Raw genomic sequence first — 24,314 nt, forward strand, 5'->3', positions numbered from 1 at the left:
CATGCCTGCCCTCCTGTGGTTAGGAGACTTCTAGAAGAGAAATTCTGGGTTGGTTTTCCAGACCCAAGACTAGGAGTCTGGAAAATTCTGATCTGCACCTACGGCCACAGAAGGTTGCACCATTTCAAGCCCTGAGTGCTGGCTCCAAAGAACGTATGTGGAGTCATGCGTAAAAGCGAGCTCGTCTCCTCGTAGCTCAGGTCCCCAGTGGGAAGCAGGCAAGCAGAACTGTCCTTTTCTGCACCGAGCTGATCCAACATACTGCTTATTTGGGTTGAGCAAGAAGCCTTTAGCCTTTCTTGGAGTCGGGTGAGGAATTCTGACTAAGAAGCCCTGACCAAGCTTGTCTCTCTGCGTCTTGGTAGCATTGCTTAGAATCTTGGCAGGAAATTCAGTGCTGCAGAAGCACAGAGGGTTCTCTACCCTGCCAGTACATCTCCAGGGCAATGGCTATGGTGGGCTAGATACCAGGTGTTGCCCTCAGGGGAAGTCGTCGTGTAATCTACTACTTGGGGAGAGTCCACAAAGGACCTTTTACCTGATACAGGAACAGCCCCCGAGAGAACCCAGCACTTACTTCTTACCTGAGACCCTACTTCTAAAACAGAGCTGTAAGATTTCCATGGTCCCCATCTCTGCTGCCTGGCCCAAGCCACCACTGTCTCCTATCTGGATTAATCCAGTAACTACTTGTTGGTCTTCTCCTTCGATGTGGGTCCTCGCTCTCTTTACATCTGGTCTCACATCAGCAATCGGTGACGCTTTCAGCCCCTCAGAGGCTGTAATGGCTCCCCATCGCTTTGGGAGAAAAAGCCATGGTAACAATCCACTAGGCCCTCGGGATGTGCAAACTCCTCTCCAAACACCTATGACGTCATGTCCCCAACACCCCATAGCTCTCTGTCTGGAAGGTTCTTCTCAGGTATCTGAATGGTCCCCTCCACACTGACAGAGTCTCCCCTTCACTGTGTGGGCCTTCCCTGAGCTTCTCTTTAGGGTAGGGCTCCTGGTCCACTGGAACACCTGCTTTTTCTCAAGGTAGTAAATACCATTAATACATCATCTATAAATGTGTACAGTTTCCTTCTCTCAAGAGAATTATGGATGAAGTCTCAAGGGAAAAGCAAAGACTGTTAATGGAGTCAGCCACACTGTAGTGGTGGTGGTGGTGGGGTTCTTCAGGTATGCTCTGTTCGAGGCTGCTGGTCTGGAGAAGCTGGGGGTGGGATTGGAGTCTTTGCTCTTCTCTGATTGGTCCTCAGTTAGAACCAAGGCCCACCCACTTGTGGCCTATTTTGACATTTAGCAGCCTAGACTGTGGTGGCAACAGTCATCTTGCCCCCACTGATACTCAGCAGGCAGCTTCCTGGGCTGAGAACTGTGGGTAAGCAAGGTACTTCACTGGGAAGGTTGTGGGTCAGATCTATTTTTATATATGGCCCAGCCACAGTTTACTTCATGGCTCTCACCTCTCATTAGAACATAAACACTGCTATGTTCACCGCTATGTCTGAGCTATGTCCTCGCAGCTCAGAATGGTGTCCTCTTACTTTGTAACACTTGGTAGCAGCTAGCTGATTATGGGTCTGTTTATTTAGATCTAGAAGCTGGGGCCACCATATGTTGGTAGAAGGCACACCTCAACTCTACCTGATTTCAGCCCAGTCCTTCAAACGTTTGCTGAATGCTTGCTACATACTGTGGTGACCACTCCAGGCTGCATAACACAAGTACAACCTGAGAACACATCAAACGGCAGTTTCAGTGCTTCGATATATGCTCAAAACTAATCCTCAACTTCGATTTCTTCCCACCTTTAACACCCTCCCAGGTTCAAGGTCTTTTTTCAGACACTGTGCTGGCCTGAGTCTACTTTCCTCCAGCCCTCATTCAGTTCTTAAGACATACGCATGAGGTAAGAAAGGAGAGCAGAGGGGGCTGTTTGAGGGGAAGGAGAGATGGGGTTGACACAGATGCTCACCACTGCACCAAGATCCCTGGTCTCCTCTGTGAGCTGGTCAACTTGTGTTGGGTTATTACCACAGAGCAAGTGCCACAGCTTGTCCTGAGATGGGTGACACATAGGAAAGTCTGGGTGATCTGGGTCTCCCTTCCCCCCTCCTCACTTGACCTTTTCATGGGATCCAGATTTAAAAGCCCCATTTGGCCACAGGATTTATCAACACATGGGTATACGGTTACATCACCTGAGGCTGTCCTCCACTGGGGCATCTCAGGTACTTTTTGACAGTCTCCTCAGTAAGTAAACACACACACACACACACACGCACACACGCACACACACACACATGCACCTGCACACGCGCGCACACACACACAAGCACACGCACACACATACACACGCAAGCACACACAATTCTGAGTTACCTATTACTCCACAAAGGAGATTCAATGCTTGGGTCAATTTACCTTTCAGATAGACACTGAAGGAAATAGTTTTTAGAAAAATGAAACGAGACAGTTCATCCACAGCCTACAGTCTGTCATGGCAGACGAAGGGCAGGCAGCTAGCTCTATGGGTTCTCAGCCATGGACCTCAAACTCATGAGGCCAGATATGCAGCAGGAAGTGGGGATAGCTGTGCTCTCTCCTCTGAAGCCTCCAGCTGTCCTTGCCCCATTCCTCGGGCTCCTCTGGTCTCAGCTGAGGACACTCAGCTCTGTTCTTCACTCAAACCTGGGGTCTCTTAAAGCCTGGTCTCTTGCTGGTCTCGCAGAGAGCGGAGAGCTCCCCACACCCAACTTTCTACATCCTTAATGGTCCGGTAAACTGCTATGAAGCCCCAGCAGCCTGCATGCTGTCAGAGAGCTTCATTTGACTTGCATGGACGCTGAGAATTTCCGAAGAAAGTGTTTGAGTCAGGACTCTGCAGACTTTAAAAAAAAAAAAAAGCCAACACTTCACCCACTTTAACCCCCACGAGGGAATGGCTCAGCCTTCTTTTGCAAGATTTATACCCATTCAAGGGAGTTCCCTGGCAGCCCAGTGTTATTAATAAATCATGTCTCCAGCTAGGTCAGTTTTACAAACGTCTGCTTTTCCTAAGAGGCCGCGCCGGCTCGGGCACACAGAGAAAACCTGCCACTGTGCTCTCTGCCTGAGGTCTTCGTCTGGTGGAGGGATTCTGCTGTGGACCCTCCACAGTGGGGAAGTGGGTTGCTGTAGGGATGGATCCTCACGGACTCTTGCTGGTATTTATTGCACTAAGGCCTCCGCGAGCTGGGGAACAAGACACTGAGAGCAACTGAGGCCTGTGCAGCTCTTCTAAGGCTCTGCTGCAAAGCTCCTGTTCAGTTCCATTGTGACACTTTCAGCTCAGTGTTCAGGCCCACAGGAAGTTGGGGGTCTACCACTGGGTAGAGCTTCCTTGTGTGTATACACTTAGACCTGATGGTAGGAAATGGGAAGAAGCAGGCAGGGGTTATATTATTTCAGACTGGTATTATTTCAGCTTTGAAAAACTGTATTTCATCCCATGAGTCATCTTCATTCGAATAGCTAAAACTCAAAGGACCAACAATCCCAAGAGTCAGCAAGGAAGCAGGGCAACTGGACCTCTCAGTCCCTGATGCTGGAATATACACTCGAGCCACCACCTTAGAGTTCAGAGGCAGCATCCAGCTGTCGCTCTGCCTCCTCCAACTGGGGCAAAGCCATAGAAGGGCATCAGGGCATCGGATAGAGGAGAACTGGATCACTGCTGTGAGCTCAGTGATGGTCTCCCACTTTGATGGGTTTTTAAAAAGCAAAACTCATCTATGATGAGGAAGAGAAGAGTGGTTGTCTCTGGGAGGCGCCTGCATACTAACAGGGTAAACATCTCACATCGGCTTGCTTTGCCAAATGCAAGACACCTCCAAATAAAATGAAGTAAAATAAAATAATAACATTGTATTTCTTCTTCCCAAATGAATGTCTCACAGTGTACTGTCTATGTCTTTAAAAAATGACTCATGGTCTTTTGTAAAGGTGTATGGTGTTGAGCTGTATTTATTTATTTATTTATTTATTTATTTATTTATTTATTTACACTGTTACTCTCTTCAGACACACCAGAAGCAGTCATTGGATTCCATTACAGATGGTCGTGAGCCACCATGTGGTTGCTGGGAATTGAACTCGGGACCTCTGGAAGAGCAATCAGTGCTCTCTCTTTCCACTGAGCCATCTCTCTAGCCCTTGAGCTGTGTTTATAAGTGAACACAAGGACAGACATATTAGAGGATACGAGCTGGGAAGCTGAGCTGAAAGGGCTGCCTGGCTACCACTGTGAAGAACGGAGGAGAAGAATAGAAGACCGTAAGGGGGCACTTGGCATTCAAATGTAGGCACTCTCTCATCATGAACCCGGGTAGCCGTGATCCTAGAGAGAAAAAAATCCCTATGCCTTTTCAGAAAAGGACCGTTATGTTCTAAAACCCCATTTCAGAGCTATTTTTAAATGTTTTGGCAGATTTGGGACCCTGGTTACCTGAATCCCTTCAACCCACATCTGGGCCCCTGTACCAAACACTGCTACTGTCCCTGTGACATTTAAGGAGGCACACCCCCACCTCGTCACACACACAGGCTGGCCCCAGCCCTCGTGAGGGGCTGGCAAATACACACCTGTTATTTCCCTGTGTGTTTAGGGACTGAGGCTTCTCCAGCTGTGCCTCTGTGCTGGGTGCTGGGCTCGGGCCAACTGGGCAGCTGGGTTAACGGGCCTTTCCACTTCCTGGCACCAGTTTTTGAGTTGAATTCATATATTTCCCCGGTCACTAGAGGGCAGATAATAAAGAAATCATATGAAACAAACAAAAAATTGAACAATTCTGCTTCTACCTACTTCCCCTGGTTCTGATGATCAGGAACGATGAGGAAAGGTATGACCCCCACTCACCCCCTGGGGTGGAGAGCAGTTTGTGAGGAGCCCAGTCAGTCTTTCAATGCCTGCCTTTCCCCCAAGCTGTGCAGCTCAGACAGACAGACAGACAGACAGACACACACACACACACACACACACACACACACACACACACACGATACTTCTCTAGATAGGAAGGTTTGCAGGCTCAGCCGGATGAAGGGGCCATGTAAATTTTGAGTTCCTTGTGACCATCACTTAAATTAGGTTCAATTTCTAGTGGGGTTACCCAATAGGATCTGATTTATTTTTGTTTTAAAAGATCCTTGTATCCTCCATAAAAAGGAATTCATTAAGTAAGTGCTGGGGCCTTTGATTCACCGGGCTGGCAGAGAGTGTAGACACAGACAAACTGATCTGGGGATGAGGAGGGGCAGCCATTTTTATTGTGTCAGAGCCAGCGGACACTAATTGATGTGTTTGTTCACATTAGGCCAGTTGGCTCATTTCTTCCCCGCTTTTCTTCTCTCAGGCACATAAGAACCGCAGAAGTCCTCCCTGGCTTTCTCTTTGTGCGCTTGGGTTTGAGGCAAGCCGGGCTCCTGCCACTGCAAAGCAGCACAAGTGGCCTCTCTCGGCTCAGGATCCCACCAGCACTTATGCTAATGTGGGCACATTATGGTAACAAGTACCTAATAATAGAGGGAAATTTAATTCCAACAGCAGCAGCTTCTCACTGGAGAAGAGCCATCCTCCTTCTGAGGACTGGAGCCGTTTGCATATGAGGGTGGCAGGGAGCCAGCACACTTGCCTCCTGAATTTGGTTTCCTTCCCTTTATTCGCGTCTATAATTGAGCCTTTGTAAGCAGAGGGATGTGTGTAAAGGAGCTAAATTTGGAGCTGATTTCAGGGGGCAATGAGAGCTCTGGAGGCCAGCTTTACCTTATGTTCATCGTGTCAACCAAATTCTTGGCCCCGGTCTGGGGGTGGGGGAGCCAAACTTGCCACTTCTGCTTCTAATAAGATGGCACTAGATGCGTGCGGGAAGGGCCGGGTAGGTGAGAGAGGATCAGTGAGCTGGGAAAAGACTAGGACTTCTTGAGTTCACTGCTTTCCTTTACTAGTTTGTAAATAGGCAGTGGGGGAGGAAATAACACCCTAGAGAGCAAGCCTGCAGGTGGGAAGCGGCGGAGGCATAAGGGGAGGGGCGAGCAGGCAAGCCACGCCCACAAGTCTGTCCCAGCGCCACTCTGCACCTATCTCAGCCAAGTTATAGCCTAAAACGGTCAGCCTCACATTATGGAGGTGACAAGGTGCTGACCAGTACTTAAGAGAAGGATACTAGACACTCTTCCCCACTCTCCTAGCCCAGGACACACGAAGCATTCCCATAAGTGGTGTTCTTTTGGTTACCTGGGTCGACGGCTTCTCCATCAAAGACAGAGTTCATCTGGATAGATTCCTAAGGCAAAGAGACAGCTTCAAGCACAATCCCAAGGTTCTCCGCAACCAAGGCTACCCACCCTCACAGGCTGAGCTCTTCACACAAGGCTCATTTTATTCTATTCATTTCTCTCTCTCTCTCTCTCTCTCTCTCTCTCTCTCTCTCTCTCTCTCTCTCTCTGTCTCTCCTCCTCTGTCTCCTCTCCTCCCTCTCTCCTCTCTCCTCCTCTCTTCTCTTCCTTTCTTTCTTTCTTTCTTTCTACAATGCTAAGCCCAGACTAGTCTTGTACTTGACGTGTGGCCAGGTCTGCCCTTCTTGATTCTACCTCCCAAATGCTGGAATTACAGGCTTTTACCACCGCGCCTGGCTTTCCTTGCTCAAAACAAGCTTTGAGATATTAATTTATTCAACAGCCATCGGGCCATAGTTTAGGGACACCGTGGTGAACCAAGCAGGTATGTCTGTCTACTTGACTTGCCACTGAGCAACAGGGGCCACAATGAAGACACATGGCTATGATAGGAGACGTGTCAGATGCTATGGGACTCAAGCATCGAGGACTAAGATTCACATTACCTCAGGGCATCACTGCCAGGCAGAGCTGGAAGCCCCTCACAGGAGCACTTACCTTAGGCCTTGGCATCCCAGCCAGGCACTCTGCCCTGCAGCTACCTACCTTGCCTTACTGATGGCCCTCACAAAAGCCAACAGAACCACAGCTAGGCCTTCCCTAAGCCCCACCCTCCATGATTGTTATTTGTGATGGTTTGCCTTTGCTTGGCACAGGGAGTGGCACTATGAGAAGGTGTGGCCTTGTTGGAGGAAGTGTGTCACTGTGGGGGTGGGCTCAGAGACCCTCCTCCTAGCTGCCTGAGGGTGCTCAGTCTGTTCCTGGCTTCCTTCCGGTGAAGATGTAGAACTCAAGCTGCTCCTGCACCATGCCTGCCTGGATGCTGCCATGTTTCTGCCTTGATTATAATGGACTGAACCTCAGAACCTGTAAGCCAGCCCCAATTAAATGTTGTCCCTTATAAAACTTACATTGGTCATGGTGTCTGTTCACAATAATAAGACCCTAACTAAGACAGTATTGTATGGCATCCCTCAACTCTGAGCTCTGTCTAGGTGCCTGTCCCCAATCCATGGACAGCCTCTCACTCTATGATACCGACCCCCAAAAGTGGCAAAAACAAGGTCTCCAGCAGGCTAGTAAGAAGCTACTTAGGGAGTGGCAGTCTTTCAATGTGGCTTTTCCCGACAGCTACCATCTATCCACTTCCCCATAGCTTTTGGGTGCTGAAGAGAAGTAAGAATCTCACGTGTTTCAACTACTAGATCATCTCTAAGAAGCCCCGCATTGTATGTCATGAAGGTTTATTTATTTAATAGATCAACGTGGCACAGTTTAAAGGCCATCTATGCGTGGCATTGCCCAGGTTCCCTAGGGTGCTTATTTTAGATGGTAAGACCTTGGAGGCCAAAAGCTGTTCCTTGCTGCCATTAGTAGACTAACCTGAAAGGAGAAGCAGTAAGATACTGAGTGTAAAGCAAAAATCTCCCTTCAGCTGTTCTGACTGCCATCCCTCCCCGTGATAAACATTAGATCACAGCAAGGTCTGTCATGGGGGAAGCAGGGAGGAGATAAGGATAGTTATTAAGTTTTATCTCTTCCCGATGAGTCTATCAGGCTCAGTAAGAGACAGCAGAGGAGGGTAAGAGGGCTGGTTTGAATGAGAATGGCCTCCATAGCCTCATATGTTTGATTACTTGGTCCTCAACTGGTAGAACTGTTTGGGAAGGATTAGGAGGTGTGGCCTTGTTAAGTGAGATGTGTCACTGGGGATGGGCTTTCAGGTTTCAAAAACCCAAGCCACTCCCTTCCCCCCTAAACCCCATATCCCTCTCCCTCTCTCCCCCATGGCTGTGTCTCAAGATGTAACCCTCAGCTACTGCCCCAGTGCCATGCCTGCCTGCTGCCATGCTTCCTGCACTGATGGTCATGGACTCAAATCCTTTGGAACTGTGGGCCCCAAATATATCATTTAAGTTGCTTTAGTGTTTTATCCCAGCAATAGAAAAGTAAGACAGTGAAGGTGTGACTTTAGCCAGCCTGTGTGCAGCACATAGTGAGACATCTGTCTGTTTTTATGAGATTTTTTCCCAGGTATTGTCTTGGAGTGGCTGTCCTTCCTCCCATTTCATGGTGAGGAATCTACAGCTTCCAAAGGCTTGGGGGTCTACAGGCTCATGTGGCTAAGGAGTAGGTGAAGCCAAGACCAGACCCAAGCTGTGGGCTTTCTTTGTTACTTTCTTGCAAGGTTGTGGAAGGGTTGAGAAAAAAATTAAATCCTGTACAACATTGCAACACTTGTTCTGGTCTTTAAGCTCTGTCTGCTTCCCCAGTGTACCCTGTTGGAGAGCTGGTGTGGATAATAAATACCACAACTCAATACTTATGAAACCCAGAGCAAATATATGAGCAGACATGTCCAGTGAGGGAAAGAATCCTATCAGGATCTTGTCATGAAGCTATGTCAGTGGCCAAATGCATGAACCTCCCAGAATGCCTAAGTGCTCCTCCAGAGCCTGGTTCTCTATGTGTGCAGACAGAGGCAGGGTGACACTACCCAGCTCCCAGGCAGGGTTCCTGGACTGACCACACTTACCACCATGGCCTCTCTCTTCGTATTCTTCATGTCTGCAGGGGAAAGAACAAGGCAGCGTTGAAGCTTCCTAGATGCTACACTGACCTTAACATCTGCTCACGGTGGGATTTCCCTGAGCAGACAGACTTCAGTCTCCCAGGCAGAGCAAAGCTTTTGCTTTTGTTCTATTGCTGGTGTTTTGTTTATTTGGCTGCACACCTGTTACTTGACAGCCTTCAGGTTTCTTAGAAAACATACATGTGTATGGGCAGCACACGATTCAAATACCAAAACTTTTTCTGGATTATTTATACTGGTCTTAGAAAGTTAGCTCTCAAATGGAAAAAAAGACTACCTGTTCATAACAAGTGATTTTTGACATCCATTCCCGATATCCAGATTAAAAGTAACTCAGTTTGGGGCTGGAGAGATGGCTCAGTGGTAAAGAGCACTTATTGCACATGCAAAGGACCCAGGTTCGACTCCCAGCACCCACATGGTGGCTCACAGCCATCCATTACTCCACTCCAAGGGCTCCAATGTCTTCTTCTGACCTCCGAGGGCATCAAGCATGCTTATATTCACATATACACAAAAATGAAATGAGTAAATCGAGTTAAAAAACTAAGAATCAAGCTAGTCTATGACATTTCTGTTATTAAGACACACTTTCTTTATGTGATCAATAACCATTATAATCAAAGTTTGAATCCTGCATTTATGCACTTTGTGCGTATCTGCATGCCCCATGGATACAATGACTTAAGCAAACATTTTTTTAAATTATAGAACTGTACATTCTATGTCCTGTCTCTCCCCATAGCTTGGAGTAGCCTTGAGGTGACAACTCTTTGCCCAGGTTCCGATGAGATATCTCCTTGGGCCTGGGGCTCTCAGTAGATCTTGTTCAATTGACCAATTAACTAGTCTGACCTAATGAACCATGTGAGCGATGATCAAATCCATTGCAATCTGAGAAGAGCGTGTCAGTGTTCCTTCAGAAGAGGCACTAGTTCAAGACTGAGCACTCACTGTCATTGGGAGCAGCCACCCCCTCCACGGGCAGCAGTCAGGAAATGCTGGCCGTGTGTAACGCATATCCCTACTAAGGATGAGCTAGGTTCCCTGGGAGAGAGACCTAGATGATTAAACTGAGCCTGCTAGAGATGAACATGGGTAGAAAGCAGGCAAGGCCCAAGTGAGTGGACCAAGTAAGCCAAAGGCACCCTGCACCCTGCACCCTGCACCCTGCACCCTGCACCCTGCATCCTGCATCCTGCATCCTACGCTGTGTATCTTTGCACCCTGCCCTTCCTTGATCCAGCAATAGATGCTCTTTGCTTCCCCATTAAAGACATGGATATTCCCCAATTGAGCCCAAGTTTGAGCCTTTTAGCACAGTATAAAAGAGCAAGCAAAAGATAGCAAATGGACCATAAGAGCATGCACTGTACATACCTCCTTTCTTTATCCTGCGGGGGAAGGGTAGGCATTAGTTAACCAGACAGTATTCCACGTAGATATGCACACGTGTTAATGCAGGGACTCCAGGCAACCGCTTTCTTGGAATTTGGGGACTAGTCTGAAAATGGGCTAGGGATGGGGATCAAAAAGTTCTGGCTGCCAGCTGTGCTAAACCAAGCAGTTTGGCAGTTGATAGCCTCGAACTACAGAGGGTCTAGAAGCTGAAACTATTGCTTCTTACAACTCCAGGGAATGCAGTGACTTTGGTGAAGGCAAAACCATTCCATTGAGACAACCGACCCATTCTTCTTTGCCCATTTTCTCCCCAGTAGCCATCAGAGCAGAGATGTTGTCTCACAGCTGGGAGGCTAGAGGGCTGACAGCTTCAGTTTCCTATAACACGAAGGAGCTAGACTGGGTGTTAATGCCCTTCTCATACAAGTCTTGGGTTCAAAATTTCTAATTTTATTCCTCACTCTTTGACAAGTGTTGACTGCCACATGGTACAACTAACTTTCTGAGAGCACAAGTCTGAGTCTGAATTTTTAGCTATTTTTCTCTTTTGAATTGGGCCATGATGAAAACTGTACTTAGAATGCAAATAGGAACAGTCAGGTTCAAGATGCATATTTACCACATAGCTGTAATTTGCATGTAAGTTGCAATGCCTATTGGGTCACTATATATCTTTTTAAAATGCCTACTCATATGAGACATCATCATCCTCACATGCTCAGATACGACCCTTTTAGAAACAAGGTACTCTTTTTCTGTCTTTCTCTTAGTCATATGTAAACAGACTGCAGACAAAAATGTCTTTTTAAATTTCAGTAGATGCTCAAGGATTTCTTACCCGAAGTCAAGGTTTCCAATAGTGCAAACTTCCCCCGGATAAATACGGTGGAAAGCAACACACAGCTTTAAGCTAATGTCCTTTAAACCATCTTATATCCAGATACGTAAAATCCCTTGGTAGTCATGGTTAATCTTCAAATACTCTTAAGAGGCATCTGAGTCTTATCACTCACTTCTTCTTTGCCACTGAGAGACCCTGAATGTCAGGGCACCCAGCTCCCAGGACATTTGGGCATTTGGTTAAATTTGGGGTCTAGAATCATGAGCTCACTGGGTCTTGGCTATGAAGTTAAAACTGCAGCCACTTCAAAACCATTGCTCATGCAAGTGTTAGCTTGGTGTCAGGAACACTACCCAGGGCTCTCTCTGCATTTGCTCGGTTAGTTTTCCAGAGAGAGTTTCATGTGCCCAATGTCAGGTGCCCAGGAAAGGAGAGAGCTTAGATTTGAACCTGAAACTTGACCAACTCTAAAAATCCTGGCTCACAGCCATTGTGCTCTGGCTGTAAGAGTTACTGAGGCTATATCTGGCCCCGGGAGAAGTGTGTGACACGCACAGGTTCTCTTAGGAATCATATGTCTGAGCAAGTGAGAGTAGGGAGGAGGGAAACCTGGCATGCAACTACTGTGTGTTTCCCAGATGGTGGGAGATGAGAGTCACACGCAAGAGAACGGAGATGGTCTAATGACATAAAGGCCTAAGCGGCACTCAAAGTTTAATTTTCTAATCTGTTGCATTGTTGTTGGTAGGGTTTGCTTCCTTTAGTCCCATCCCTTCCTAGAAATACTCTGCAGAGAAGAGCACATTATATTCTACTGCTACTCACAGGGGGGCTTTTCAGGAGTGCTTGTCCAGGGCAAGGTCACTGGAAGCCTACTTACTAAATCCCATCAGGGCTGGAGTAAGCTGTCAGAGAAAGCCAAAGGCCATGGTCCTGGCCTCACAGGTGACAAGGCCCAAGGGAAGCTAGAATTCTATCCCTTCATCTTCTATTCTCCCCTTCAAGCTGCGTACCCTGCCCTGTACAAAACAAAGGCAATCAAACAAACAAGCAAAAACAAGGGAAGTCTCAGCCCCCCAGAACTCACAGAGGTTTCTTGTCCTTCCTGGTCATGGAGGAGCAATGTCTGTAGACTGCTTTGGCCAGCAGGACCATCAGGGACCCCAGAAGACCGACAAGAACTATGGAGCCCAGAGTGATGATGAACGGCACATACCATGCGGATGGAGAGAATATGTTTTCCCTGCGGATCTGGTAGGTAATCCTGGGCTTGAAGGGCAGAGAAAGGGAGTGTGACGGGGGCGGAAACGCCTTTGACATTCAGCGTTGTGGTGTGTGAAGTGTCTCGGCCACTCTTCCCTCCTGTTCTGCAAATTCCACATCTGTGAGCTTATAGTTGGTGCTTCCAGCTCTGACCTCTTTATTTTCTATCCGTTAGATCTGAACCCAGAAAAACTGGGGAAGTGTGTATCAGCTCCTGGCTTAAGTACACTGTCTGTCTCTCTTCCCCTCCCTTACATCTACAGGGTCTACAAGCAAGTTCTCTGTTGCAACGCAGCATAATCCAGGGACTAATTTAGCCACTGTCTCTCACTGGGAAGGCAGGAGCCATGAAAGCTGTTTTTGTTCTTGTTTTTGTACCTTGTAAGCTTTTCTGTGTTCACTCGATCCAGCTGCCACTGCCAGATGAGTGGGGCTGTGATCACAGTGAGATCAAGTTCAGAATCTGCTTCCTAGAGTGGAAGGCAGATAACCAACAAGTCGTGGAGATTTCGGGATTGGAAATGTCGAGGTCCGTTTGCTGTAAACCTAAGAGACTTGGCAATTTCTTCCTAAGGAGAGCCTGCCAGCTTTCCCCACAGGAAAGGTCCTCCGTGTTTGTTGTGGTTTGAGTATGAAACCCCCACAGGCTTAGTAGGTAAGGGAGCTTGCTGCCAATCCCCATGGCTTAGATTTGATTCCTAGAGTCCACCTGGTGTGCAAAGAGCACTGACTACTACAGGTTATCCTCTTACTTCCACATGTGTGGGGGAGTATACACATGCACACACACATACATGTACACACACGTACACACATCCACACACACATAAACACATATATACATACATGCACACATACATATACACACATGTACACATGTGCACATACACATGTACACACATATACACACAAATACACATATGCACATATATACATACACACATATACATACATGTACATGTATACACACATATACACATATACACACAAATACATATATGCACAAACACTGAGTGAATGAATGAATGAATAAATAAATAAATAAATAAATGCCATAAAAAATCTCAAAAGGAGTAGCTGGGGAGATGGTTAAACAGTTAAGAGCACCTATTGTCCACATCAAGTGACTCCAGTTCCATGAAACCCAGTGCCCTCTTCTGGGCTCCATGGGCATCTACATGTAGGTGATGCATATACACACATGCAAGCATTTACACACACGAGCATAAATTAAGCATAAAGGAATCTGCCATTGAATACATTAAAAATGAAAGCCCTTCCCCTCCAAGTTTAGGAGGCAGGGCCTTGCTACAGGTACCCTGGCTGAAAGTGCGCCTGCAAAGGCTATACCTGCCTTCTGGCCCCTTCCAGCTCTCTGCTTCTTGTAAGTCATGAGATGAGGGGCTCCTCCACCACACACTCCTGCCTGCTAAATTATGAACCAAAGTAAATCTTTCCTCCTTCCCAGCTCCTGCCAGGCTGTTCACTACTATACAAAAGAAAGCCAGTGGGACTCCTCTGATCTCTACGCTCCGGGGTCTATTTTTCTTGTCCTTTTTTTTCTTTTGCCTTCTGTTTGTTTGGTTTTGTGTGTGGTGTGTGTGTGCAAGTGCATGTTTTGAGACATGTTTTCTCTGTGTAGCCCTAGCTGTTCTGGAACTCAATCTGTAGACCAGGGTAGCCTCAAACTCAGAGATTTACCTGCTTCTGCCTGCTGGGATTAAAGGTGCATGCCATTAATCTGTGTGTCCATGCTCTTACACAGATTCCCATCTGCTAATCAATGGCCCTTCCAAACAAATGCCTCAACTTTTTTTTTCCTGTCTGTCTCATACTTCTGGGTCTATTGCTATAAATTCTAAGGACTTATGGCTGGAGATTACAGATCTCAGATTCTTACCCTGGGAGTTGTGATGGTCGTGACCGGGTGAGGAATGACTCTAACACTCAGAGTCACTGTCCCTGTTTCAACAAGAGCCTTGGCTTTTGTTCTGCCAGACAGCAAGTTGTCATCGGTGACGTAGACAAGCAGCTTGTAGTCCCTGACTGTATCAAGGATGCTATAGTCAAAGCGGGATGCCAGCAGCAGGCGTGTGATGTTGGAGCCAGCATTGGGAGAGAAGGCAAAATGATTGTTGATGTTGCCTAAAGGAGATTTGACCCAAGAATGTGGGTAAAAGAATTAAAAAGAGGGTAAAATAAAGACTCAGACGAAAACTGCACTTGTTTTTAATTTCCTCAAATTTCTGCACTTTGTTTTTTATGTAATAGGGTTTGGTTTGTGATGTCCTGCAAGTGAGGATGCACTGGATAAAGAGCCACAGTGCCCCTGTCTTAGGGCCACCAGGGGGAGAGTTAATTGTCCTGGTATGTGGACAGCAAGAACGCAGAGTGAGCCATACCTAATCATGGACCATGTTCCCCTTATGCCTTTTGTGGAGCCTGTCTGGCTATCCTGGTGTCAAGGGTCGAAAGTCCTCTAAAGGAAGGAACCTTCTGATATCACAAGGACTTCAGGCCCAGGTCCTTGTGAATTCACCCCACCTGCCTCCTAACCCATGCACACACTGCCTGCGCTGAGTGGGTGCACAAACGTAAACACGCACGCACGCACGCACGCACGCACGCACGCACGCACAGAGCTCTGCTGGGGCCCACAACCTGATGGTGCCTAGGTCAGGAAGAACGCCAGCCCGATCATGGCTCTTGCTCATCCTCCAGTGTCTCCAGACTCAATACTGACTGAAAAAGCAGGAAATGGAGCAGATGATGCCATTTTTACTTCCTCAGCAGCGAAATGCTCGGTTAAGTCCTAGGGACACTCGGTGTGGATTAGCTCCATCCCCAGCAGCTGCGGTCTCCAGGCACGGTCTGCCCCTGGGTTTTGTGGCACAGTGGCTCAGAGATTTCCCACTGCTCTGCTAGGCTCAGCGGGCGGCAGAGACGGATTTTTAGTCTTTCATGTGGAATTGTTCTGCTTATTTGGGTTTAAATCTCTGGCCCCGGCACTTCATTAGATGAGCTATTTTGGTCTCATTTCCAGTGAGGGGTGCTCTTTCCCCCCCTCCTTCCCGCAATGGCATATTTTTAAAGAGAGAATATGAATGGAGCAGAGGAGTATTGCTGAGGACATGTTTCAGAACGCATTCAATCTATTTAATCTATTTCTATCCCGAGAGAGGCCTGGAAGTCCCTTCCCCCACGGCACTTTTTTTTTTCTTTCCAAGAAAAGAGGTAGTTGAAGAGATGAAATTGAAAAAAAAAATATTCATTGTATTCTGGGAATTTGGGGGAGAGTATTCCATTAAAAGGATTCATCCTTCCTAGAGCTTTGCAACAGCCCTGTGGGGGTGAGTCTGGTTGTGGGAAGTTCCTGGAGAGAACTGGATGAGACAGAGAAGCTGACAGCACTGGGAAGCACAGGGACCCTTGGATTCTTCGTGTAAAATATACCTTCCCACCCCAACACTGTGCTGGCCGCAGTGTATGAGCAGAGACCAACTGCCTGGTTCCTCCCGAATGGCCCAGCATTGTTGATACTAATACCTGAGCCAATGGAGTATCGAAAAGATCTGGGGCTAGAATCAAGGTCAGTGCACGTCAACTTGAAATTCTGAATGTTGGTACCAACTTTTAGATCCACTGGGATGGACATGAAGTAAAAATTTGGAGTACATATCGGCTTTTCGTCATTTTCTCCAATGATGTTCACAGTAACCTAGAACAGCAAGAAGGTGGTTTAGAATACTATTGCATGCAAGTCGGTGTGTGTATGTGTGTGTGTATATGTGTGTGTGTGTGTGTGTGTGTGTGTGTGTGTGTGTGTGTAGGGGGGGTGTTGGGGGCATAAGTCAGAGGACATAATTTGTGGTTGGACCTCCCTTCCTATCGCCATGTGGATCCCAGTGACCAAACTCAAGTTTTCAGGTTTGGCAGCAATCTCCTTTATTTGCTGAGCTGTTTCATCAGCCCAATCCTTAGGAGCTAAAATGCACCTAGCGAGCGCTCAATGCGTGGGATATGCAATTTGCATGAATTCACTGATTTAACGTCATATGTGAGAGAGAACTTGATAACTCCCATCTACAGATGAGAGAAAAGGGAACTCGGAGACAGCAAGTAATTGACATAAAACCATTCAGATAGTGAGAGGCTGGGCTAAGATTGTAGTGTGGTTTTGTCTTGCTTCAATTCCCTTGCTGTTAGCTTCTCTGCTGTGTGTGTATGTATGTTAGCTCTCTCTCTCTCTCTCTCTCTCTCTCTCTCTCTCTCTCTCTCTCTCTGTGTGTGTGTGTGTGTGTGTGTGTGTGTGTGTGTGTGTGTGCTGCACTGTCCCTTGTGAACCTGCATTCAATCGCTAACTTTGGTGTGCATCACAGTGATTCTCAACCCTGGATCCATTTTCTTGAGACCACTTGGAGTCCCTGGAGGGTGTGGCCCAGACAGTTTCTGTCATGTTCTTCACCTGGCTGTACCATACGGCCTGGCCTAGGAAGCAAGGGGTTAGAGCAAAGCCCTGCTTTGGCACTGTCTCCCCGTGTCCTGGGCTGTTAGACCTGCACTGAGTCTGCCACAAGCCGGCAGGTAGATCTGTCATTGCTGGGTGCCAGGCCTGGCGAACTGACTGGGACACCTGCCAGCAGAGGACCCCATATTCTCAGTCCTGAAAGGGACTTATGTGACCATTTTGGCCCATCACGCTATTTAAAGGCTTATGAATTTCGAGTCCTATTCATTCTACTTTTGAAATGTAGGGATTTCAGCTATTTCTAATACGGGGAATAAATTGAAATATTCACTCTAGCGAGCTTCCAGACAGGAGTCCATTCAGTTCTGTCTTAAGAAAATAATAAAGAAAAAGGACACCCTAACAAATACAGCAATTATCTCCAACTTTCCCTGGAGAGCAGCGTTGAGCCTCGTGAATCCCTGAGCACACCATCCCATTAGCTCAAAGCAGGTCGCCAGAGGAACTGAACTATCCCACATTGGTTAATCACTCGACGTTCCACAGAAACAGGGTCACAGAGATAAACTTTGTCCATACCCTCTCGGAAGATTGGGAGCACGACTAAGAAATGAATTCATTCTCCTCATTGCAAGTCAGTTGCTGTCCCTCCCACACAGGGCTGCCAGTCGCTTCCCCCATGCCTTTTCCCTTCTCTAATAGATCTTTATGGGCATCACATGACCCTTAGATCATCCTAACCATCACCCCACAGGCCCACCAGGGTCTCATGGATGCTTGTGTGGGACACCAGCACCCCTCGGAAAGCATGTCTGGTGTGGCATGTGAACTCAGGACCCACACACTTGTGCACTGAGAATCTGCATTCAACAAGGGCCTCAACGTGGACCTCTGAGAAGCAGTGCCTCAGCAGCTTCTGTGGTGGTTTGGATGTGGGTAAGGCTTGTGCCCAATCTGGTACTGCTGTGGAATGTGAGAACTATGGCAGGTGGGGCTTGTGGGAGGTCCACGGGTCGTTGAGGGGACACCCTCGATGGGATTGTGAGACCCTGTCCCATTCTCTCCTTGCTTCCTGACTCTTGAAATGTGAGCATTATCTAAAACGTATATTCCCACTACCTGCCACTGTCACCAAAGGCACAAACAGATGGGCTTGAATTTTCAGAACCAGGAGCCAAAGGGTACCTCTTTTCCTTCAGCCATAGCCACTATGTGGTTTTTATCATCACAATACAAGTTTGGGTCACAGTATCGCTGTAATATCTACTCCATCAGGCATGCATGGCATGGGGCAGAAACAGGCACGGCTGCTTCAGGAGGAGATTAAGAACGACAAATCCAACCGCTCTGGCAGCTTGCCACTCACCACCAGCTCATAGAAGAAAAGCAAGACTTCAAGTGCCCTAGCAGGAACTTGGCTCTACACAGTGGCTTTGTGGCTTCAGTAGATATGCCAGTGTCTTGCCTTAGGTCTTAGGGCTTCTCTCAGTTGCTCACAACGATGAGCCTCAGATAGTTGTGGATCTCTATGTCCTGAGAACTGCTTCTTCCTCTTCTCCTCATCTACCCATTCTGCTATAGCCATATGCTGAAGGCATGGAGGGGACCCCAAGTCAATCAGCTGGGTGAGCTATAGGAGACCCAACAGCCCCACTCACAGTGACTGAGCTCCTGTCCTCGCTGTTGGTGGCCTCGACCGTGAGGATGTAGACAGGAGTGGTTTCATGGTCTGCCTTAGTAATTAGTTGGAGTTCTCCCGTCTTGGGATTAATCCAAAATATGTTTGGGTACTGGAGGCTGGCCCCTCCTCTGGATATAGAATACACCACTGGTCTCTGAGGGAAGTCTGCATCAGTCGCTCGCACCTGCCCAACCTGGGTTCTAGCTGCAGGAATAGAGTACAACCATTAGTACTGACTTGGGGGGAGGTATCTCGCTGCCATTGGTAGACTTTTAGAAGCGTCCTAGTTGTCACAAGTCCATACGTTTACTATATTATATTCGAACGGTATGAGTGAACATGCCATCCCCACTCCCAACTTTCGGTAGTAGTGCTGTCTAAAAGTCTCTTGAGTTTTCAAATTTTCTATAATGAGCTACTGGGGAGGGAGAGGTGCTCAGTGGGTAAGAACACCTGTCCCTCTTTCAAAGGACCCAGGTCTGATTGTCAGCACCTGCATGGCAGCTTGCAACAATATGTAACAGCAGTTTGGGGAGATCTGACTCCTTCTTCTGGCCTCTGCAGGCACCAGACATTCACACAATGCACTAACATACCTGCAGGCAAAACGTTTGTACACATAAAATAAAAATACATAAGTCTTTAGAAAAATAACATAGCAATTAAGGACTGCCCAGGGTAGATGTTTAAGTTCTGCTCTTTCTGCTTATTTTACAAGAGTTGGTTTGGCTGCTGAAGTTCTTGTTTTGTAGAAGTTCATTCTTACATTCTTGTGTGTAGGGGGGAGACCCTGCTATTCACTCCTACAGGCTAGCATCAAGTGTGTGACCTGTAGCAGAAGGCTAACGTCACAGTACCGGGATCAGTGGATTTATTAAAGGTTTGGTCCTGTTGAATATGTAGAACACTGGGCAAAGGGTGAGGAGCTGATGTGCTCCCTGGATCATCTTTTCGTGTTTTGTTTTGAAACGTCATGTCAGAAACTAGAGACTTCCATAAGGAGAATGAGGTGAACTGGAATACTAGCAGGATGCTCTGCCTTTGGTTTGGCTCTGTTTTTCATTAGAGAAGGAATACCCGTGAGCCCAAGGTACATGGCTAGGGAGGAGCTGTTATATTTGACAGAATATGCCAGATAACATAGAAAGCTAACACTTAACTATCTTCAAGTCAGGGAAGATGGACAGAAAGTGAAGCTGGGAGCAAGGACTTTCTGTTTCTGTCTCTGACTCTTCCTCTGTCCCTCATGTATGTGTTCTTGTTTTCTATCTCTCATCTCTATCTATCTGTCTGTGTGTCCATCTATCTACCTATCAATCATCTATGTATCTATGTATCATCTATCTATCTATCGATCTATCTATCATCTGTCTATGTATTTATGTATCTATCTATCATCTATTATCTGTCTGCCTATCTATCTATGTATCTATCTATCATCTCTGTCTCCCCACCCTGTGTGTGTGTGTGTGTGTGTGTTTTCTCACAGGGTCTCACATAGTCCATGCTGACTTTGAACTTGCTCTGTAAGATCAGATGGCGCTAAATTCCTGTTCCTCTTGTCCTCACCTCCCAATTTCTAGGCTTACAGGCATATGCCACTATGTCAGTCATGAGAATCTTTCCTCGATGGGACAATAGCCCATAAAAATCAAAGTACCATTAGAAAGGCAGAAAATAAGACTGCCGGTGAAGTAAAGAAAAAGGAGGAAATACTCTTACTTTGCCTTTAAATAAAGAAACTAGAGAAGTGGGAAATCGTTTCAACTGGTGAACAGTGAGCTGATTAAAAACCACAGAAGAAAGAGACCCAAGGAAAAAACTCAGTCGACAACACCAAACACTGTAGGATTAACAGAACTAAGCAGACAGAGAAGGAAGCAATTGGGGCATTCAGAAAAACACAGTTTAATCAAGATTTCAAAACCTATGTTTCACCTGGAGGTCTCTACAGTGACAAGAGCAACTCAAGAGTGGCATGGAGAGAAAGAAAGGGGTAACGGGAGTGGAGAGAGGGTCGGGGAGAAGGAGAGGAGAAGCCATGCCTGGCAAGAGTCTGTGACCTGGGACTTGGTCCCTACCTACCTGGTCTTGTCTCTGGCACATCAAACGTGTAGGAGGACCTCTGGAAGATGAGAGGAAGTTCATTTTCTGGGCGTGTTAGGATAGAAATGTAGATGCTTTCTAAAAATGGAAATAGAAACAAATCCAAATCACAACCTGTACTCATTTGTTCTGTGAGCATTTTGAAAGTTCCTTGTGATGTGCGTGGGCTCTGGGATACAGGTGGGAACCTGGCTTCAAGACACTGAGTTGTAGGCTCTCTGATACAAACACAAGCACTGTGGAACCTGGAGGAGAAAGTCTGAGATGAGCCTGACAACAATTAAGAAGGGCAAGTGGGCCAGTATGAAGACAGGGGCAGTGTGGAGTAGGGAGAGTGCAGGATGGGGAGAGTGTAGGATCAGGGATGGTTTGGAAAGGGAGATGGTATGGAATGGGGGATAGTGTGGGATGGGGGATGGTATGCAGTAGGGGGGCATGGGATGGGGGATGGTATGGAATGAGGAGACAGTGGGGTAGTGTGGGGTGGGATAGTGTGCAGTGGGGATAGTGTCTAATGGTGGACAATGAGGTATGGGGATAGTATGGAGAGAGGGACAGTGTTGAATTAGGATAGTGCAAAATTGGAATAGTACAGAAAGGGGAGGGGTATGGAATTCTAGAGTTCTAGCCATGTACAAAACAACCTCGATATAAAGCTCCTTGAGTCTGTCAGGGCAGCTATAAGTGATTTGGTGCAGCTGAAGGAAAGGGACGTTGGCAGGAGTGGGGAGGTGCAGCCATTGAGTTAGGCAGCAGCCAGATCATAGAAGTGCTGGTGTGCCACACCCAAGAGTTCAGCCATGAACTTGACAGGTAGTGGTACATTGGCATTTCTAAAAAACAAAATCACTGGCAGAACTGGTGAAGCTGTGTGGGAAAGGAGCAAGACTGGAGGCAGAGAGGCCCTTAGAACACTCAGGTGCTCTAACTCAGCCAAGAGGAAGTAGCTATTGGGGACCGACTGGTGTAGCAGGGAGACTCTGTCCTAAACCTGGACGTGCTGAGTACAGTTTAATCGTCGATGCCCGTGGGGATGCCGTACGGAGTAAGTAAAAAGGTACTTGCTTTTATAGTACGGAGGAGCCACATCTTGCACCTGGATCATCACACTGTATTTATTGCCAGCTGCGAGGTTGCTTGGATTTTCATAATCTAGATCACCAATCAGCTAGGTCAAGACAGACAACAGGTTACACGGGATAAACAGCCCTTTTGTTGAACTGACAGATCTGTTTTCACACAGTTAGTGGCCACGTAAATTGCCAGCATCCTTTGGGAAAGCATTTGCCAGGGTGCTCGAGGAGCTGTGAGACCATGCTGTAACACCCACCGCTAGAGAACTGATTTACCAGCGGAGAAACATGTCTCCAAGGATACCCATTTACCTAGCACTTTTGCCCAACAAATAAGGTTCATACTTTCAGGTCGGTGGAAGAAAAGCCAGTACTGAACCTTTTATACAGGAATAGCTCCGTTATTTAACACAATTATACAAATATACTCGAAACCACAGAGAAATGAAACAGGAAAAATACATCAAACTGTGGACACGGTGATGCTCTTCAGTGCTCCCTATGTTTTTAAACAGTGGATATGGATTAAGAACCTAAGAAAAATATGAATTTTCCCCAAATAGAAATTTTTTTTTATGATACCATTGCTCTCTAGGGGATTGAGATGGGAGGTAAGAAAGGAGGCAGGCTGAGGAGGAAGGTGGCGGGCAGCTTGCTCTTATCCCCGAGGTCCACTGGAAACACCCCTCAAGACCCATCCACTTGCCATGTCCTCCCTGTTTGCTCTTTTCCACACACACTATGGCATGAGCCCGGTGTGAGCAGAGGCCTCACAAGCTTGCTGAACCCTGCCTCTCATGCCTGTCGATCCGATCTGCCTTCGCTCCCGTGCATACTTCCCACCTGTTCCCTGTTTGATCCTCTGTAGGGTCTCTGCTGGTTCTGGGATGCAGAATCCATCAAGACAGCACAGGCCCTGCTTTCTCTCCCTTGTACCTCATTCGAGGAGCAGGCACTCAAATAACAGAGGAGCTTGTGTGCAGCGGGCACTGCCAGGTCTACACCGGCTCACTAAACCGAATGCAAACACAAGCCACGCAAAGACCTGAACACCCCAGCACAGCTCTGCGGAATGAATGACGCTGAAGCCTGGGGAAAATACGGAGCTCACAGGAACACACAGCCACTATTGAGTTTCCCTGCAACCGTGGCTCTGAGAGGAGGCTGCCTTGCAAATTTCTCTCTGCAGGGTAGCAAAAGCACCATGCCTGTCGGACCAGCTTTCCTGTGTCCTTTTAACGATGCAATGACCGTAAACTGACCACAATTCTCCCAGAGCCAGCTGGACGCTGTGAGAATCGGCGGCTGCTCCCCGCTCCAGATGGCGTGGTAAAGTTGAATTTGTTGTTCGGAGCTTCGCTGTCATCATCAAAGCAGAACTTGTTCAAGTCCAAAAGCAACGTCCCGTTGGCTGCTCTCTCGGGCAACATAATGCTGGCAAAAAGACATAATTCAATATTTTCCCCTAACAAATGGCGACTGAGTGGGCCTTCTAACCTAGGTGGAGGCTAGATACCTCTACTTCATTTTCAATTCTACAAGTTCCTGGCTGTCATAGTATCCTCCTCACTGCCTCACCAGTCCTGCCCCCGAGTCCTTTCTGAGTGCCTTTAACAATAGCAGCTAGAGGTATCTTGTTAGTGCAAGGTCATGACGCTATGCTCCTGAGATCTGACAAGCTCCTCCATTCAGTCACCACCCTAACTTTGGGCCATAGGACTCTCCTCAGAGGCTTCTACTTTATCTCTCTGATCTCAGCTCCTCCTTATTCATGTTTCCCCCACCACCACCACACTGGCCTCCTGTTGCTCCTTTCACTAGCCATCTAAAGGCTCTAGCCCCAGGGTCATTACTCCTACTTTTAGAGCATTCCTCTTCCTCCTCTTCCCCTCCCTCCCCCTCCCTCCCTCCTCCTCCTCCTCCTCCTCCTCCTCTTCCTCCTCCTCTTTCTCCTCCTCTTCCTCCTCCTCCTCCTCCTCCGCCTCCCTCCTCCTCCTCCTCCTCCTCCAGCAGGTCTCCAGAGTGGATCTCAGAGTCCCACATAGCAAAGGCTCAGTCCCTAGGGTGGTGCTCTTGGGAGTTGGTGGAATTTCTAATTTTTTTTTCTTTTTCTTCGGAGCTAGGGACCGAACCCAGGGCCTTGCACTTGCTAGGCAAGCGCTTTACCACTGAGCTAAATCCCCAACCACAGTGGAATTTCTAAAAAGTGGAGTCATCTGAGAGTAAGTCTGCTTACGAGGGCATGTCTTCAAATTGAACTGTGGGATTCTACCCTTTTCTCACTCTCTTTCAATCCTCAGTCACGAGGGGAGTGCTTTTACCCTACTGTAGGCTCCGACCATAATTTGCTATCTTGCTATAGGTCCAAAGCAATGGGGCCAACCTATTGCCGTCTGAAATCTCCAAAATTGTGAGCTGAACTAATCTTTCTTGGATGTTCTCTAATA

The 24,314-nt window shown here is 47.4% G+C and overlaps 1 protein-coding gene across 1 annotated transcript in view; it reads right to left on the minus strand.

Annotated features, from left to right (window-relative positions):
- Nucleotides 1-4,632: 4,632 nt before the first annotated feature.
- Nucleotides 4,633-24,314, minus strand: part of Cdhr3 (cadherin related family member 3) — a 60,114-nt gene continuing 40,432 nt past the window's right edge. The window contains 11 exon segments of the mRNA XM_032908649.1: nt 4,633-4,781; nt 6,281-6,329; nt 8,978-9,009; nt 10,415-10,428; nt 12,364-12,545; nt 14,440-14,684; nt 16,086-16,257; nt 18,666-18,892; nt 20,774-20,872; nt 21,860-21,962; nt 23,130-23,301. Of these exon segments, the coding sequence (XP_032764540.1) occupies nt 4,633-4,781; nt 6,281-6,329; nt 8,978-9,009; nt 10,415-10,428; nt 12,364-12,545; nt 14,440-14,684; nt 16,086-16,257; nt 18,666-18,892; nt 20,774-20,872; nt 21,860-21,962; nt 23,130-23,301 (1,444 nt within the window).

The sequence above is a fragment of the Rattus rattus genome, chromosome 7 (genome assembly GCF_011064425.1).
Source record: "Rattus rattus isolate New Zealand chromosome 7, Rrattus_CSIRO_v1, whole genome shotgun sequence".
Classification (NCBI taxonomy): domain Eukaryota; kingdom Metazoa; phylum Chordata; class Mammalia; order Rodentia; family Muridae; genus Rattus; species Rattus rattus.